At 55.0% G+C, this 17,750-nt stretch overlaps 1 protein-coding gene across 2 annotated transcripts in view; it reads left to right on the plus strand.

Moving 5' to 3' along the window:
• The first annotated feature begins 1,960 nt into the window (after window positions 1-1,960).
• Window positions 1,961-17,750, plus strand: part of MDGA2 (MAM domain containing glycosylphosphatidylinositol anchor 2) — a 504,154-nt gene continuing 488,364 nt past the window's right edge. For both annotated transcript variants that reach the window (XM_072986938.2, XM_072986939.2), the window contains exon 1: window positions 1,961-2,998. In XM_072986938.2, coding sequence (XP_072843039.2) covers window positions 2,815-2,998 — 184 coding nt within the window. In that variant the 5' untranslated portion in view covers window positions 1,961-2,814. The remainder of the gene's footprint in view (window positions 2,999-17,750) is intronic.

Raw genomic sequence — 17,750 nt, forward strand, 5'->3', positions numbered from 1 at the left:
TTCAAAAGCATCAATTCTTCGGCGGTCAGCCTTCTTTATGGTCCAGCTCTCGCTTCCATCCATTGCTACTGGAAAAACCATAGCTTTGACTATGTGGACTTTTGTTGGCAAGGTGATGTCTCTGCTTTTTAAGATGCTGTCAAGGTTTGTCATTGCTTTCCTCCCAAGAAGCAGGCGTCTTTTAATTTCGTGGCTGCTGTCACCATCTGCAGTGATCATGGAGCCCAAGAAGGTAAACTCTGTCACTGCCTCTTTTGCTTTTACCCATATTGTTTCTTCTACTAAACACGGGTGGCAACAAGTACAAACTGCAGGTAGGGCAAATACCAATGGGTCTAAGCACTGAGAGTTTTACTAAATTATACATATGCTTTTGAACAGCGAACGTTATTTAATGTTTTAACCAAGACCAAGTGATTATTTGTTATGACTCGCAGGCACAAAACATACACAAAGGAGAATACCCAGTTTGAAGGGTGTTTTTCTTTCAACCCACTTAAACTGCTCTGCCCGGACTCTGATAGTTATATATCAGAATAGCGCATGTCCACAAAAGGTTATGGGCCAGAAAAATAGAAAGTCCCCTGAAAGATTAAAAGCCCACCGAGAAACAGAACGATTCTGAGGTAAAAACGAAATGGCCTCAGCCAGGAAGGCAAGGCGGAAGCTTTTCTGAGGCAAACTTTTCGGAAGGAAAAGAGTCGGTCTGAGGGGACACGGTCACCGGGGCCTTCTCCGTGGTGGCCCCCCCTTATCCCTTAGGATGGGATGCGACCCCCCCCCAGGGCCTTGCGCCAGGCACCCTCCCGTCCTGCCTTTAAAAAGCTGCTCCCCCCAAGAGCTTGTTCCTGGATCCGTAGGGAGGGAGGAGAAAGAAGATGGCATCCATTTCATCCCGAGAAGCTTTGGGTTGGCCGCCTGTATCGTGACTTGTAAGGAGGAATTCTGTTTGTTATGTTTTATATACAGTAATTCGTGTCTACATAATGTATGTTTATTTTTTTAATTTCTGATGGACACAGCCCAGAGTAGTGTCTTGAAAATAATAAAGACACATACATTATGTATACTGTATTATATTATGTATATAATTATGTACATAATATAATATATTACTTTTGTGTGTGTGTGTGTGTGTGTGTGTGTGTAAATAAAACCAGGCAAACCAAATAAAAATAAAAATAAAGAATGTAAGAGAAGTTCCTGTTTGTGGATCTTGTTCGTCCAGCTGCATAATCACCGTGAATTCTTTGGTGACATTCATTAATCACTAGACTATCCGGCTTATATTGAGGAATTCTGTGCAGCCTCAAAGTTGGCCCTGACCTGCCTGCCCCCAATCCAGCTTGTTCCATTGTCCGGTTAAGGGCCAGGCTGCTTTGCGGAGACGACTAGACTGCTCCGTAGCTGTGAAGTTCTAAGTCAAACAGCATTTTTCACTGGATAAAGCTACAAAACCTGCCAGGCTTCCTGCCTGTTGATCAAGAAGTCTGTGTCACCTGAAAGCTGCCACTCACCAGAAAGCCAGCCACAATGGGTTGAACTGCAGCAGTGTTTGGACCTTGGAAAAGAGCTCCCAGGAGAGAAGAGTGCAGTGTGGCTTCTAGGCTTCTAATCACAGGGCATATTCTTCCCGAGGGAGGGAAAGGTCCTACCAGAGGGAATGAGTTGAGCGGCTTTCGAGTCCAGCAACACCCTGGAGAGCAAGAAAAAACCCAAGCCACCTAAAACCCGACCAGCTGGTCTGTTGGGTGAGGAAGCCACCCTGTTTGAAAGTGGACTCCCTCCGGAGAGCGACTCCGATCGAGGAGGGGAAGGAACCAAGCCCGGACGAAAGGGGAAGGCGGGCCAGCTTGGCCGCTTTCCGGGGTCACACCGCGCTCTTCGGCAAGGCAACGGCGAGGAGGCGGAGGAGAGGAAGAAGGCCGGCGGAGGGATGTGTGAGTGTGAGTGAGTGCGTGTGAAAGAGCAGCAGGAGAAGGCGGAGGAGGGGAGGCGCGCCGCCCCCTTGACGAAGCGCGCGGTGCTGCCCGCAAGGCGGCACCTGCCCGCCAGATCGCCGCTGCGGGCGGAGGAGAAGGCGGGCGAGAAGGAGGGCAGGCAGGCAGGAGGCGCGGCGCCTCCCATTCCGCGGCGGCGGCAGCGGCGGCGGCGGAGGCGGAGAAGCCCAGCCGAGCGGGCGGGCGAGCGGGCGAGAGCGAGAGGCGGCGGCGGCGCGCACTTGACGTCGGCGGCTCGGGGGCTGCCGTTGCTGCTGCCGGTGGTGGTGGTGGAGGAGGAGGAGGAGGTGGAGGAGCCGCCGCCTCCCGGGCCGAGCCGAGCCGAGTGACCGAGCGCGCCAGCCAGGCCCGAGGCCGTCCGCGCTCCGGAGGGGCCCCCGTCCGCTCGGCCCCGGGGAGGAGAGGCGAGAGAGGCGAGAGGGAGGCGGGCGCTTCGTCCGGCCATGGCCCCGGAGGCGGCCGCCCTGCCGGGGGCGCGGGCCGAGGCGCGGCCGGCTGCCGCCCAGGGACGCCCCGCCGGAGCCGCCGCCGCCGCCGCCGCCTCCCTCCTCCGCGCCGTCGCCATCTAGCCGCCCGGGGGCGCCGCCTGCGCTTCCCCGGTGGACGCCGCCGCTACTGGTGCTGCTGCTGGTGGTGCTTCTCCCCGGCCGGGCTCCGTGCAGCTCTCCCTACCGGAGCGCCCGGGGCGGGGGCGCCCGCTGCTGCTGCCGCTGCCTCTCCTTCTCCTCCTTCTGGCTCCCGGCGCGCGCCCCGCCTCCGGCCCCGGGGGCCCCCTTCTTCGCCGGGCTATGCGGCTCCTCCACCGGGCGCCGAGATGGATGTAGCCCAAGGCGGCGGCGGCGGCAGGTCCTCCTCCTCCTCCTCCTCCTCCCCCGGGAGCGCTCGGGGCCCCGGCGGCGGCGGCGGCGGCGGGCGGGCGGTGGCCGGCCCCCGGCTGGGGCTGGGGCTGATGGTGATGCTGATGCTGCTGGAGGGCATCGCCGGGCAAGGCGTCTACGGTGAGTCGGGCGGCGGCTCCCCCCCCCCCCCGCGGTCCTTCTCCCCCCTCCCCTCCCTGCTCCCCCCCGACCACCACCCCCTCTTCCTGGTGACCTTGTCCGGAGAAGCCCCCCCCCCCCCCGGCCCGGTCGCCCTCTTTCCCACCCGCCCCCCCTCCCTCCCTCCCCAAGGGATCCCGAGGTGCGGGGCGGAGGAGGAGAAGGAGGAGGAAGCCCTGGAGACCCCTTCCCCTTCCGCGCCAAGAGGCTGGATCGGGGCCCTCTCCCCTTCCTCCCCTCCCCTTCGCTGCCCTTCCCTCCGCGCCCCCCCCTCCCAGTGGCCTCTCCAGCCTGCTGGGGCTTTGGCGGAGGGGCCGCGCGCGTGCTTTCCGCGCTCCCTGCCCGCGGCTGGCCCGGCCGCCCCAAGGCCCCCGCCGGCCGCTTCCTCCCCCTCCCCACCTTCCTCCTCCTCCTCCTCCTCCTTCTGGCGGGGGTCCTCTCCCTCCCTCCCTCCCCCCCTCTCTCTCTCTCTCCGGGTTGCTCAGCCAAGGAAGGGAGATGCGCGCATCTTGCGCCGCTGCGCCAACCTTGCCGGGCTCGACCGGGACTTGGGGGGGGGGGAGATCGGAGAGAGAGAGACTGAGAGGAAGGGGAGACTGGGGTGTATGTGAGGATCCCGAATGAATGGGGGGAAAAGAGGGGAAGGGGAGCGGGGGGGGGGGGAGAGGAGAGAGGCTGCTGCTCTCCGCTTGGCTTGCGCGCCCGCGCTTTCCACCCGGGCGCATCTGCGGCTCCGGCGGCGGAGCTCGGCATCCTCGGCAGGGAGACCGGCAGGCTGGCTCCCTCCCTCCTCCCTTAGGTTTCTGGAGAGCCAGGAGGGTCCCTTCCTCTCTTCTCTCTCTCCCCCCCCCCGCCCCCGCAAGCGAGGAAGGCAAGTCCCCCCCCGGGGGGGGCGCTTAAATGGCCCCCTCTGTTCCCGGGCCCCCCTCCCCTCCCCGCCGCCCTGCAGCTGTCCAAAGCCGGCGCTTCCCAGCCCTTTTTTCCCCCTCTGGGAACCTTTCCCTCCCCCCCTTCTCTCCCCTCCGTCTCTCCCCCCTCCGCCCCAAGGGAAGGCATTGGGGGTGCTGGCCCTCCTTTGCAGAGGGGCGCTGGGCGGGCGGGCGGGGGGGATGCGGGGCTCGGCGGCGATGGGTCGGAAAGCGGGGGGGGGGGGAGGCGCGCAGGACTTTGCAGCGAGGACGCCCCCGGCGCTTTTTTTCCCCTGGGGCTTGGGCGCAGCGGGCGGGGGGGGCGCGCCGTCTTGCTTGCGAGCCCAGAGAGAGGAAGAAAGAGGGAGAGAGAGCCCCCCCTTTCACCCCCATCCCGGATTGCCCCCCCTCCCCTCCAACTGGTCCTGGTGGGGATGCAAACTTTGCCGGGTTTCTGGTGGGGCTCGAACCCTTGCAGGTGGCGTGGCGGGGGGGGGGGGGGAGCCCTGAGCGCATCCTTGTGGAAGGAAGACCAGCCAGCGGAAGGGTTGAGGCTGCTGGCGTTTGGGCGCGCGGCGCGTGCGTCTCCTCCGTGCATGTGCGTGTGTGTGTGTGTATTTGAGGGATGCTAAAAATAACCCGCTATTAAATCTCCAAACCCCGGCGTGGAAGTGGAAATAAACTCGGCTCGGCAGCCAGGGGGAGATGGAGGTTAACCCGCGGGAAGGCAGGCAGCGCGCGCGTGGACGGGCGCGCGGGCGCGCGCGAGAGAGCAGGAGGGGAGCAAGCAAGCAAGCCGGGGCCCTTCTCCCCGGGCTGGAGGGAGGGAGGGAGGGAGGCTGGCACCAGGGAAGGGGGAGCTGGCCATGCGCACACACGCACGTATGCATACGCCCCCCCCCCGCCCGCCCGATCGTCCTCCGGTGTCCAGTGGATGCCCGGGTTGGAAGGTGGGCGCCCGGGCATTTTGTGCCAAGCCCACGCTCTCTCCGGCTGACGTTGGCGGAGTGAGGGGGCGGCGGGGAGAAGGGGGGGGGAAAGAGATTCATTCACTCCGGAGCCTGAGTGGCTGCCTTCCCTTCCCTTCCCTTCCCTTCCCTTCCCTTCCCTTCCCTTCCCTTCCCTTCCCCTCCCCTCCCCTCCCCTGCCAGGCGTGCGTGCGTTCTCTGCGGCAGGAGCCCTAGCTGTGTCTCTTTGCGCGCGAGCAAGCGAGCAAGGAACAAGGTTTTGCTCCAAGATCAGCGGCCCAGATGCTTTCCCTCTTCCGGGCTCCGGCAGCCAGGGGACGGATGGGATTCCTCTTGTCCCGGGCGGCCCCACCACCTGCTCGATCCAGCCATCCTTGGGCCCTCCCCTCCCCCGCAGCCAGGGATGCCTTCCCTCCAGCATCTCTCCCCCCCATCGCCCTAGCAACTGCCTCCAGTGATGTGGGGAAGAGGGGAAGGTGGGTCCCTTTCCTGCCTCCCCTCAAGGTCCTGATGGAGGGAGGGAGGAAGGGAAGGATCGGAGGCATGTTTGAAGAGGATCCGCTTTCTCCAAGGGGGGGGGGGAGGGACCGGCTGGACCTCTTGCCTTGTTGCACTTGGACCGCAAGCAAGATCCCAAGATCCGCTCCCTCTTGGGGTGCAACAGTGGAAGTAGAGACCATGCAGGGCCAAACGGATTCAGTGGCCAGAGGAATTTCGCTTCCAGTGGGCCTCTTAGATAGGTCTCCTTCATGGCTTGGCTCAAATATCAGTGGCTGGCTTTCACTCCCTCTCCCTCTCCCTCTCTGTGCACTTGGGTAGCATCCTCGTACAGGCACCATCGGACGTGCCAAAGTCCTGCCCGTGCAACCATCTGTAGCCAAATGCATGCCGAAAATGTGGTCCTGAAAGGCTTCGTTAGTTTCACAAAGATTTTTTTTTAATGTTTCTGCTAGACCGGATGGAAATGCACAAGGTTTCTCCTTTCCACCCCTTAACAGAACACCCTCCCCCCCCAAAAAAGAGACCTGGATTTCTTAATGGCCTCTTGCTGCTTTATAGCCATCCCGGCCATCTGTTGATGATCTTGGCAGCTCCCGCAGAACGGTGTTGCTCTGACAGGGCTCGGTGGTTTAGCCTCGCAGATCCGTGGATGCATCTTTTTCTCTTTTTTTGGAAAAAAAAACCCCACACAAAACCCCCCACTGCTACCCAGGCGCACATTACAAAAGGTTCTCAGTGCAGCACAGGATGTTCGAGGAATCCGACTTCTCCATGCACCCCCCCCCCCAACAAAGACAGCATGTTATGTGTGGGCAGGCAGGCAGGCTTGGTGGCTCTGAGCCTTGGAGATGAAAGTTCGGGATTCCTTAAGTCAGCGGCGGAAGAACTGGGAGAGAAAACAATCCAATGCCTTTTAGTGTTGATTTGCTCCCTGCTGTTTAAGGCCTGCCTGCAGCGGAAAAGAGAGCTGGCTGGTCTTGACGGAGGTGTGCAATTTTGCTGAGACTCTGGCTTACAAAGAAGTACCCTTATTGTCGTTTTTTCCGATTCTGAGTGCGGCTGTTGTTTCTTGGTGGCTGACCTGTCCTGGCAGGCCTGGAACTGGCCGATAGGACTCGGCCATCAGTATCTCAAGGGCTTTGTCCGAAAATTGTTGTTCAAAGATCCTTGATTGCACAACGGTCTATATGCCGGTGGCTGTTCCTAATGCCCACCGCTTTGCCATTTGTCCCTGTGTGCGTGGGCGGAAGCCGTTGGCTATTTAGGTCGGCTGTCGAAAGAGATGTTCCTAACGGGTTGGTTGCGAAAGGGCAGAGATGCCAGCGGAGGCTTTATCAAGCATCCTTCCCCGTGGTGGGTGGAAGCTGTGCTCTCCCGGAGAGGGTTTTGGTTGGCCCTTTTAGTGGTTTCGGAGGTAGGAATTAAGTGGTGCGTGGATTTCGTTTTGGGTATCCTTGATCGGAATGGGCAGGAGCGGCCATCAGCCTCTGTGAAATTAAAAACACACTGATTGTACAGTGGTTCTGGGGATGGATTCTGTGCCTCTTGTTTGCAATAAACAGCCTGTTGGCAAATCGGTATTTTGCTTGCAAGGAAAACACCTTGTTCGGCTGTTGCAGCAAATGATGAGATCTTTGCTGAGATTAACGTTTTGTGCCCCCCCACTTCCTGAAGTGGAAGGGAGCCTTAGGAAGGGAGTCTTGAACAGAGTTCCTTTTTTGGGGCTGGGGTGGGAGAAAGCTTAACAAGAGTAAGACATGCCCACGCAGGCAGGTACATGCAAATAGACAGAGAGAGACACACACAGGGAGGGGAAAGAAAGCGCACAGCTAGGTATGATCTCCGTGGCATTCATTGGCAAACCAGCCTCCATCCTCTCTGAAAGCAAAGAGATTCCTTTTGGAATTCCAGCACAGTTCCTTTTGGAGCAGAAGGGCACATTCCTTCACCTATGGAGACACATGCCCACATCTTCGCCAGGGGCTGTCTCCCCAGCCGTCTAACGACTTCCCCTGGAGTCTTCTGAAAGCTGGGATCAGAGGTGGTCTGGGGCTAGCAGCCACCCATTCCTCAAAGGCTGGCAACGTGTTCCTTTAAGCAGGCTGCGTCTAGCCACGGGTGCCCATTAAAGAGTCGTTTTTAGCTCCGTCACCTATGCGACTGTTCTCACCGCCTGCCCACGCTTCCTTAACGGTGGCGTTGTGTATTTTTACGAATGCTCGAAAGCCACATCTGTGCCTCTTGAGCCCCCTTTTCCCTTACTGATAGGGCAGACCTGTCTGGGCTGAAGCACTTTATTCTTGCAGGCTGCAACGGGTGCAAGCTAGCTTTCTCCTGTCCCCCCCTGCCCGATAGTCCATCCCACACAGAACCTGCGTTTTCCTCTCTGGGTGGCTCAGCAACGTGAAAGAGGCAGCCGGTCCTACAAGGGTGGGGCCTTCCCTTCAGTCTGCGATGGGGCAGCCTGGGCATAGTTTTACTTCAGAGGTGGGGGCCATGTGGGGTGCCACTTGATTTTTGTGTCCTCTATTAATTAAAAATTAAAAATAGGAGAGTCATGCACTTGGAAACCTCGGAGATGCACCGTTTCTCCTTAAAGCAGGAGCCTTCTCTTGTACCTTATTTTTATAACTGGAAAAAGACTTTTGACCATTTCTGGGTTTAGGAGGCTTGAGGTAGCCTGCGGTGGGCTCAGGGAGGCAGACTTGACTCTCTTCCCTTTGAAATTTGCCCACCTCAATGAGGACTAGCCTGTTATCCCCTGGGTCTCAGTGGAATCAGATGTGCCGCTGGGAATCTTCCCCACTGAATGGAGAATCTTTTGATGTGACTGTGGGTCATTGCAGGAAATCTCAAGAGACGTTTGGTGAAAGGAAAACAAGAGACAAATGAAATATACGAGAGGGCCTCTGATTGAGAGGACGCGTTCAGAGCAAGGGGCTGTCCATGAAATGGGATGTTCACCAGCTGAAACCCAGGGTTATCTCCGCCGCCGATGCTCTCCGAGAAAGTTTCCCTCGTGCTTCGCCTTTCTGGGTAGTCCTTTAATCTTGGCAAGATGTCAGCTGATGAGTTTTCATTTAAAAATAACATTTACCGATAATCATCTAAAAATCTTGACACAAGTATGAGTATGATGATTAATATTTTGCCAGGGCTAAGAAAGCTCAATCAGGGATTTTGCTCTGCAAATAGGTAGAAAAGGAGGTAATTAATTTCCGACTCGGAGATGCTTCAGTTCAGCGGGTTGTGGAGGGAATGGCAAGCCCTTTCCTGCCCTGGAAGCAGTTGTGAAGTTACTTGGACTCTTTCCTTATTTTTTTTAAGCCCCCCCCCCGCCATCGCCCTGGCGCAAAAGCACTGGTGACGGGGTCCCTCGGGAGGTCCTCCCATCTGGGCGCAGATCCAGGATCAGACCTGCTGAGTGAAAAGGCTCCACCGGGGGGGGGGGGGGTTCTTGAGACAAAACAGGTGATTTTTGAACCTGGCACCCATCCTGTCCTCAGGGTGCTGGGTCACAGGCCGCCCTGCCCTGGCAGCAACGGCTGGGTAGGCCAGAACAGAGGGACACAGCTGTGGTCCCCATCCAGACTTCTGCGGAGAGTTCTATGGCTGAAGGGAGCCTTCCCTGTTTCCCGGGTGCCTCTCGGTGCGAGGAACACGTGGGGGGTGAAGAAAATCGCAGCCTCTGCCATTAATTCACGAGGTGGTTTGTTCCATCCTCCGTCCTTCTCTGTGGTCTCAGGGGCAAAGGGGGTCGTCTCGGGTGCCCTCACAGCGTGCCCCCCCCCGCGTGCCCTCTGGCACTGCCGCAGAATCTGGGGGAGCCTCCCGAGCTTCTTGTTGGCTGAAATGGGCTGTTTCAGGTGGAGGAAGCGCCGCGGCCTGGTTCAGGGCCGCTGGGGGAGGGCACGGTGGTGGGAATCGGAGGGTGGGGGCCACAGGGCTCAGGAAGAGGAGGAGGAGGAGACGGGGGGGGGGGGGAGAGGCCATCAAGCCCTGGGACCCCATGTCTTCTGCACCTCTGCGGAGTGGCAAGCGGGGAGAGAGAGGACAAGCTGAGCCAGCTCCTCCCGTCCGGCCCGTTGAGCCACGGAAGGGGTTGGGGGGGGCTGACCCTCTGACCGGGCAGATCCCGGTTGACCCAGCACACCCTCCCCAGCCTCGGTGTCCTCGCCGCCCGACAGGACCCATGCACCTGCCCCGACCCAGTGTTGGCCCTGGAGATGCAAGTGGCCACAGGCGGGGTCGGGGAGGCTCCGGGAAGAGTGACATGGTGGAGCCGTGTCCCCATCACTCGCCTTTACCAGCCCTGCCTAAAGGGCTGCCCCCACCGCCCCCCAGATTGGGACACGTACTTTCTACCTGCTGCTCCGGACTTGGACATTTGGGGACCCCCGTAAAGCCGACTAGGCCTCACTCAGAATTCATAATGATTATGCAGCTGGACGAACAAGATCCACAAACAGGAACTTCTCTTACATTCTTTATTTTTATTTGGTTTGCCTGGTTTTATTTACACACACACACACAGACACACACACACAGACACACACAGACACACACACACCCAGGACAGTAGGGGAAGGAGCAGGAAAGAATTTCTCCGGGACCTTTAATCATAGATGCTGCTGTGACCAGCAAATCTAGGCTGGGACCCCGTGGAATTTTTGCCCGGAGACCCCTCGGAAGGGGGCCCAAGCAGGATTTGTGATGGGGGTTTATTTTATTTATTTATTTATTGGATTTTTACCCCGCCCCTCTAGACCATGTCTACTCGGGGTGGCTTACAAAATAAAATAGCACAGTATAAATTTTTTTAAAAAAAAATCATAAAAAAATTCGATTACAATTTGAGTTAGAACAATTAATTTAAAAAAATAGATTACCAAGATGGAATAGCAGAAGAGGGGAAAAAAAGAGAAAGATTTAGTTGACTGGAGGGAAGGCCTGCTTGAATAGCCAAGTTTTAAATTGGCTTTTAAAAACACCCAGCGAGGGTGCCAGCCACATTTCTGTTGGAAGGGCGTTCCACAGCCGAGGGGCCACCGCCGAGAAGGCCCGGTTTCTAGTTTTTGCCTTCCGGGCCTCCCTCGGCGTCAGACCCCTCAGCCGTCCCTGCTGGCCATGTCGGGTGATTCGGGTAGATCTGGGTGGGAGAAGACGATCTGCCAAATATTGAGGTCCCGATAAAAACGTCCTAGGAGGAGAAAACGGGATAAAATGTTACCCGGCTTTTCAGCGCTTCTGTAAGACTTGGCTAAGATTCTGCGTGGGTGGCGCTTTGTACATGCGAGATGCATCATGTGAACCCCTCTGTGATGCAAAATGAGGAGCCTGTTGTGGTGGGACTCCTCCGAGTAGACGGCCCTGTCCAGGCCTCTTTAACTGGCAGGAACCAAGAGGGGAACTCCTGAGGTCATCAGGAAGGACAGACCAGCGGCAGTCTGGAAAGCGTGGGGTGAGGTGGGGGGGGCTCTCAGCAGTCTCGCCACTGACCTTTGCCACGTCCTGCACTCGCTGGGAGTCAGGCCGCCTTTTGCAACCCGTTGAGCCGAGACCTGGAGGCCCAGGGCAAGAGCGCCAGCCTGTGAGCCCGGCGTTGGCGCTTCGATCCCAGCCCTGTTCCTGAGAGCTCCCTGGGAACTGCCCCCAAATGCCAGCGGTGGGCCTGCCTGGCATGAGGTCCCAGAAGGGCAAACGGGCGTTTAGCGGTGAAGGCCAGGCCTTCTTCCTGCAACGTTTCGGCAGCCCGAAAAGAAGAGCGGTGGAGGAGAGGTGTAAAGGGGTCCCAGTGGAACTCCCTGCTCCATCAGAGCAAGGAGCTCACGGGTCGCTCTCCGTGGTGCTGTTCAGCACAGCCCTTGGCCTCACAGCTGGCACCAGGGGCGGCCCTCCTTGCCGCTTCCGTTGCAGGCAAGAATGAGGAGGTGTGATCCGGCCCTTCCTTGCTCTGTGAGCAAGGGCAAGGCGTTTCCCAGCTCCCCTTGTCAATGTGAGGGATGTCGGTGCTTTCTGCAAAGAAGGAGCCCTTCAGGATTGTTCCTCTCCTTGAGATTCCTCGCTTCCAGCAGAACAACAAGCTGGTGAGGAGCCTCAAGGAGCAGAATAACGTCTTGCCCGGGCATCTCCCCGTGTCCAGAGAAGCCTCGTGGCGCAGTGGTTAAAACGCTGTAGTGCAGCTAAAAACTGTGCTCACGACCTGGGGTTCAAATCCCAGGTAGCCGGCTCAAGGTTGACTCAGCCTTCCATCCTTCCGAGGTCGGTAAAATGAGTACCCAGCTTGCTGGGGGGCGGGGGCAATGTGTAGCCTGTATAATTAAAAATTGTAAACCGCCCGGAGAGTGCTTGTAGCGCTATGGGGCAGTATATAAGTCCAATAAATAAATAAATAAATAAATAAATGGTCAGGGATGGGATGCTGGCAAGTCTGGCAGTGGCTAGAGCCGGCAGAACGTCTCGGCAGAGCTCTCAGACCCAGGCGGAAGGGGATGGCAGCGGCTGAACTAATGGGGTTTCTCTTTCCTTTCATGCTGCCTAGGGGTTGGTTGGCCAGCCCTTGGCTCCCCCATGCATGCCGTCTGGCTTTTGTGATTATTTCTTACAAACACACACACACACACACAGAGGTATGTGAAAACTCACCAGGAAAGTTTGCTAATTATTTTGAAGATCTCCCTTAACCCTCCCTCTCCCCTTAACAAGACCCACCCATATGTGTGTGTGTGTGTGTGTGTGTGTGTGTGTGTGTGTGTGAGAGAGAGAGAGAGAGAGAGAGAGAGAGGGGTGGTGGTGGGACTGTGCCCTTTTCAGTGCCAGCCTGCCTGGAACGTGACAGGATGCCTTGAGAGTGTGCTCGGAGATGTCATTTCCGGTGGGGATCAAGAGAGTGGCCATTCCTCTCGGCAGAGAGAGAGAGAAAAAAACTACAAATCCCTGGGTCTCTGCAGGAAGTGACACTTTGGAGCATCATCAGAAGCAGCAAGAGAAGCTGCACGGAGGTGGGGTCGGGGGGGGGGATCTGGGTGGATGCAACCCTGCAGCTCCCCTCCCCATCGGCTGTACATACCCTTTCTGAAGCAAAAGGAAGAAGGATGCTAGGGAAATTCAGCAGGATCCGTCATGTACATCTTGGCCCTGGCTGGTATAGATCCGGGGGCGGGGGGGGGGGGGGCGGAGGCTGCTGAGGAGAGGCAGCCAAGCATCCTCTTGCACTTAAAATAAACATCAAAAGAGTAGAGAAGGCAAGGAAAAAGTGTGCTTCAAGACACAGGCAGCCTTGCCCCAAATCTGGCGAACCCCCTGCCCATTGACAAAAAGAGAGAGTCTCTCTCTCTCTCACACACACAGACACACACATGCATATGAGAAATATTTATTTAAACGTCCTAGGAGGAGAAAACGGGTGAGGGTGGGCAGTTAGTTGGTGGAGGGGAGAGTGAACAGACACTGGGGGAATCTCTGATCCATCCTTTGCTTCGAAAGAGGTGAGAAGGATCCAGACTTGGGATCTCGAGGGAGGGTGCAGCGTTCAAGCAGAAGAAGCGCTGCGGCCAGTTGGCCGAGCGCCACCGGGCAGGTCCTTGAGCGCACCTCGATTTTTTTTTGTTTTGCTTTTAAAGGCTCAGGAACCACGGCTTTTCCAGCCATGAATGAAATACGGTATGCCTTCCTTGCTGGCAAGGTTTGCTTTCACGTGAGAAGGGCTCACCCTGAAAACAGAAAGAGAAAAGCCAGAATCGCGGGGTCAGTTCCCTCTAGTATTGGGAAACACCCAGTACTAGAGGGAACTGGTCTTGCCTTTCTAGAATCCCTGAGCCTCCAGGAGGACATGGTTTGACAAGGGAAGCCCAGCCCAACTTCTGCCAACAGAGGTGCCCTTTGGCTTTCATCCGTCAGCCAGTAGATGGGATTGAAGTGGTAGACCTTCGGGGCTTGGAACAGCCCCCCTCCCCCCGAAAGGTTTTGATGAGGTTCTCTGCTTCGTGCACCTCGCTGAATATTTGTGCCTAAATGGAATAGTCTTGGGGTTACCACATTCGTCCTCCCAGGGAGAGGCTGCTGGTTAAAGAATGGGCAGGGCAGAGCCCTGGGGGGCTATCCAAAGGGATGATTTTTTTCATTTGCTATAAATCAGAGCCACAGAGTCACCTGTATGACTTTAATGCAATGTTAGGATGCATGAACGGAAGTATAGTCTTGAAATCCCACAAAGTACCAGTTTCCCTCTATTCAGCACTCATTAGACCTCATCTAGATTCCTGCATCCAGGCACCACACTTGAAGAAGGATACCAACACACTGGAGCAAATTCAAAGGGAAGGGAAACAAGGAGGATCAGGGGACTGAAAACCAAGCCCTAGGAGGAAAGACGGAAAGAACTGAACATGCCCAAAGGCAGCACTTTTGAAATGTGTGAAAGCCGGTCCTACAGAGGAGGGGCAGGATCTGTCCCTACTCATCCCAGAGTACAGGACATGTAACCATGGGCTCAAGTTAAAGGAAGCCAGATTTAAGCAGAGTATCAGGAAAAAACGTCCTAACTGTTAAAGCAGTAGGACAATGGGACCCTTGACCTCAGGGGGGAGGTGGTGAGCCCTCCAACGCTGAAGGCATTCAAGAGAAAATGGGACAGACCTTTGTCAGATCTGCTTTGATTTTTTTTTCCTCCCTTGAGCAAGGAGTTGGACTCGATGGTCTTAGAGGCTCCTTCCAACACTGATTCTACGATTCTAAGGTAGAATGATGAAAAAGTAAGAAGTCGGCGTAGCGGTCCCAGAGGCAATCCAGACTGGAGCAGTGGGGAACGAGTGAGGAACGAAACGCAGTCTAAGTCACATATAGATTGGTGGTGTCTGAACTGATTGTGAGTCATCAGGAGGGCAGTCTATGGGTTGGGGTGGAGAACATAGTGTTGTTGTTTGTTGTTTAGTCATTAAGTCGTGTCCGACTCTTTGCGACCCCATGGACCAGAGCATGCCAGGCCCTTCTGTCTTCCACTGCCTCCTGGAGTTGGGTCAAATTCATGTTGGTTGCTTCAATGACCCTCTCCGTCCATCTCTGTCGTCGCCTTCTCTCCTCTTGCCTTCACTCTTTCCCAAGATCAGGGTCTTTTCCAGGGAGTCTTCTCTTCTCATGAGATGGCCAAAATATTGGAGCCTCATCTTAGGTAGGTAGAACATAGGTAGAACATAGATGGCAATCCATGGCCGTGTGAGAATAGCAGTGAAACTGAATGGAAAGATAAATTCCACCCTGGGGCACCCAAATTGATCAGGGGACTGGAGTGCCTTTGGCATGCGACAAACCTCAGAAGTTTTGGGTCTTCCTAGTGTAGAAAAATGGCTGTGCGTCATGGTCATTCTCATCTCCTAGTCATGGTCTTCTGAGCATCTCGGCAATAAATGCAGAATAGACCGAACAAAACACATCTTGCGCAGAGCATGATTAAATGCTTTGCTGGCTGCTCGCGAGAGGTAGTGTTCCGTGAAATGGCAACGGCTGGACAGCAACAGAATGTTTGCCTCCAAGCATTTCTGGAAACATATGATTGTCCGCTGTGTGAATGACGGTGCCAGACCAGAAGGACCTCCTTCGGCGCTTGGTGGCATCTCGTGAGAGCCAGCGTCATGCCATGAGAGAAGAGCCTTCTCCCACAAATCTTTGCAATTGTGGGAGAGCCGGCTGGGAGCGCCCGGGCGGTGCCTCAAGCCGACAGATGTGGCCCAGCGTTCCACTTCACAGGATCCAGGCATAGGTATCCGCTATGGGGCAGTGGAGCACATTGGGGGGAGTTGAAAACCCAGTTTTTAGGGTGTTGAAGGTGAAAGAGCTGAGGGACAAGAGGTCTAGTCTTCTGTGGTTCTATGGCACCTGGCCATCTTTTCCTCTAGTAACTCCGAGAAGGATACTTTGGGTATTTTGGACTGTGGAATTCCGAGCATCACGCTCCAGAACCAAAACATCTCCATCAGCAGTCCTATCAAGGAAGCCAGCCATCCCTTCTGGAGACTTTTCAGCACGACTGCCAAGTTCCATGCCCTTTTTTGAAAATATTCTTTAGAAGAAGGGCCATGACAATCCACGTTCAGAGATGTCTCTCTCTCTCCCCAGTCCCCCACTCCCAGTTCTCTTGCTGGGCCCTGGGATAGCTATCCACCCCTCTGTGATGGTTCCTCTCCCCCTTTATTTGATTATTGCTTCTCTTCGTCACGGGGGCAGATCTGTTACAATACAAGCCTGGTTTCATTCCCTTTAACCTGCTGGAAATGTACATGTCTCCGTGTGAAGCTGTATATTTCTGGAAATGTGGGAAGCTGAAAGGATTTTTTAAAAAAACCCACGCCACTTCTAGAAAGGTGGAATAAAAGGGACCCTGTTGATCTGTTGTTTTCTTTCCTCGGGAGGGAGAAGTTGCTAGCCTTCAATTTACCCCTTTTGTCCTACTCCTACGCAAAGGGTTTTAAACTCTGACTATAGGAATTAAGTGGAGGCGCAAAACCCTTGATAACGAGAGAACTACGGTGTTTGCTGTTCCGTATTTTTGTTCAAAACTGCAGAGCAACCTTTTAAAGCAGAGGAGAGGAAATGAGGGAGGGCAACGGGGGCTACAAAGAAAGCATTGTTAGAACAAGAATCAGAGATCATTAATGTTAAGAAGATGGGAGGTGGTTTTTTTTTTTTTTTAATGATGTGGCTTCCTTTCCTCTGACGAATTCAGAAATTCTGTTTGGGTGGGGTGCTGAACGGCCCCGTGAGCTTCTGGAAATTCTCTGAGGCTGTGAAGGAGAAGGTTTACTAAATCCTCCCATCTGGGGGAGGCTCCTGGATTTTGCTGGCTTTTCCCCCTCCAACTGTTATGGCAGGCGTTCAAGGCCTGATGTGGTGTGTGCCACAGAGGCTAAAGGAAGAGGTGGTGAACTGCATGGGACAGCAACCCAAGCCTTTCCTATAAAGAATATTTTGTTTGGCTGCTGATAATACAGGGATGTAATACAGGGTTAAACCGCTGAAGCCTCTATGCTGCAAGGTCAGAAGACCTGCAGTCGTAAGATTGAATCCATGGGACGGAGTGAGCCCCCATCGCTTGCCCCAGCTCCCACCAGCCTAGCAGTTGGAAAGCATGCAAAATGCAAAAATGCAAGTAGATAAATAGGGACCACCTTGGTGGGAAGGTAATAGCATTCTGTGTCTAGTCACGCTGGAGGATTGTCTGCAGACAAATGCTAGCTCTATGGGTTGGAAACGGAGATGAGCACCACTGCCTAGAGTCGGACATGACTGGACAAATTGTCAAGGGGAACCTTTACCTTTAATACAGGGTGGAGTTAGCCGTGGAAAGGATGCTCACTCAATCCCACTGCTCACATTGACTTAAGCCAATGATTCCCAACCTTGGGTCTTCAGATGCTTTCAGACTAAAAGTCCCTGAAGCCTTCATCACTAGCTGTGCTGGCCAGGATTTCTGGGAGTTGTAGTCCAGGAACATCTGAGATTCCAGGGAAAGCTCTGATCTACGCTGTTACAGCATGCGAGAAAATTGAAAGACATTTGAGGTTCCTTACCACTGGCCAAGAGTGGGACTGTATGCGCTCTCTTTAAGGTCTCTGTAATTTTTTTTTGAAAATGGTTCTAGAGTCCTTGTTGTTTGAGAAATCAAGCATATTTACACACAGGAGTGTCTTGTTTTTAAGAAAGCTGCAAACAACCCACCTCGTGCTTCAAATTCTTAAATGATGCAGGAAGTAGATGGCCTCCTGCATCATTTTGCCAATACAAGATTCCATGGAGAGTCTTAGAAAATTGCTTACTGGAGAGGATAGCTTAGAGGCTTGGGCCCTCATTGGGTTTGACTTCTGGGTTGTTGACCAACTGGGTCTCTTTCCTCTGGACATGTATCGGTTGAGGAATATCCATCTCAAACTGTGGTGCTCAGAAGTGGACATGGGATTCCAGAGGAGATCTGACAAAGGAAGAGTAGAGTAATTGTGTTATTTTCCTTAACCCGGACATCACATTTCTCTTGATGCAGACCAATATTCTATGTATTTCTCTCTCTTTTTGCTCTTGCATGATGCTGTGGACTCCTGCACAGCTTGAGATCTTTTAGGACCTGCCAGATCCTTTTCACACCTCTTACTGCCAAACCAGATGTCCTCCGTTGGTGTGCCTGGTTCTTCCTGCCTGTGTGTAACACTTTACGGTTTCCCCCGCTGAAAAGTGTTCTGTTTGTTTTGGCTCTGATTTCTCAAGAGCTCAACCCCATGGCCCTTGGGTTTCCCAGTCAGCTGTGCAATTCTCTGGTCCCATCATGTCGTGCTTCCTCAACTTTCCCTA

Source organism: Pogona vitticeps, chromosome 1 (genome assembly GCF_051106095.1).
Source record: "Pogona vitticeps strain Pit_001003342236 chromosome 1, PviZW2.1, whole genome shotgun sequence".
Taxonomy (NCBI): Eukaryota; Metazoa; Chordata; class Lepidosauria; order Squamata; family Agamidae; genus Pogona; species Pogona vitticeps.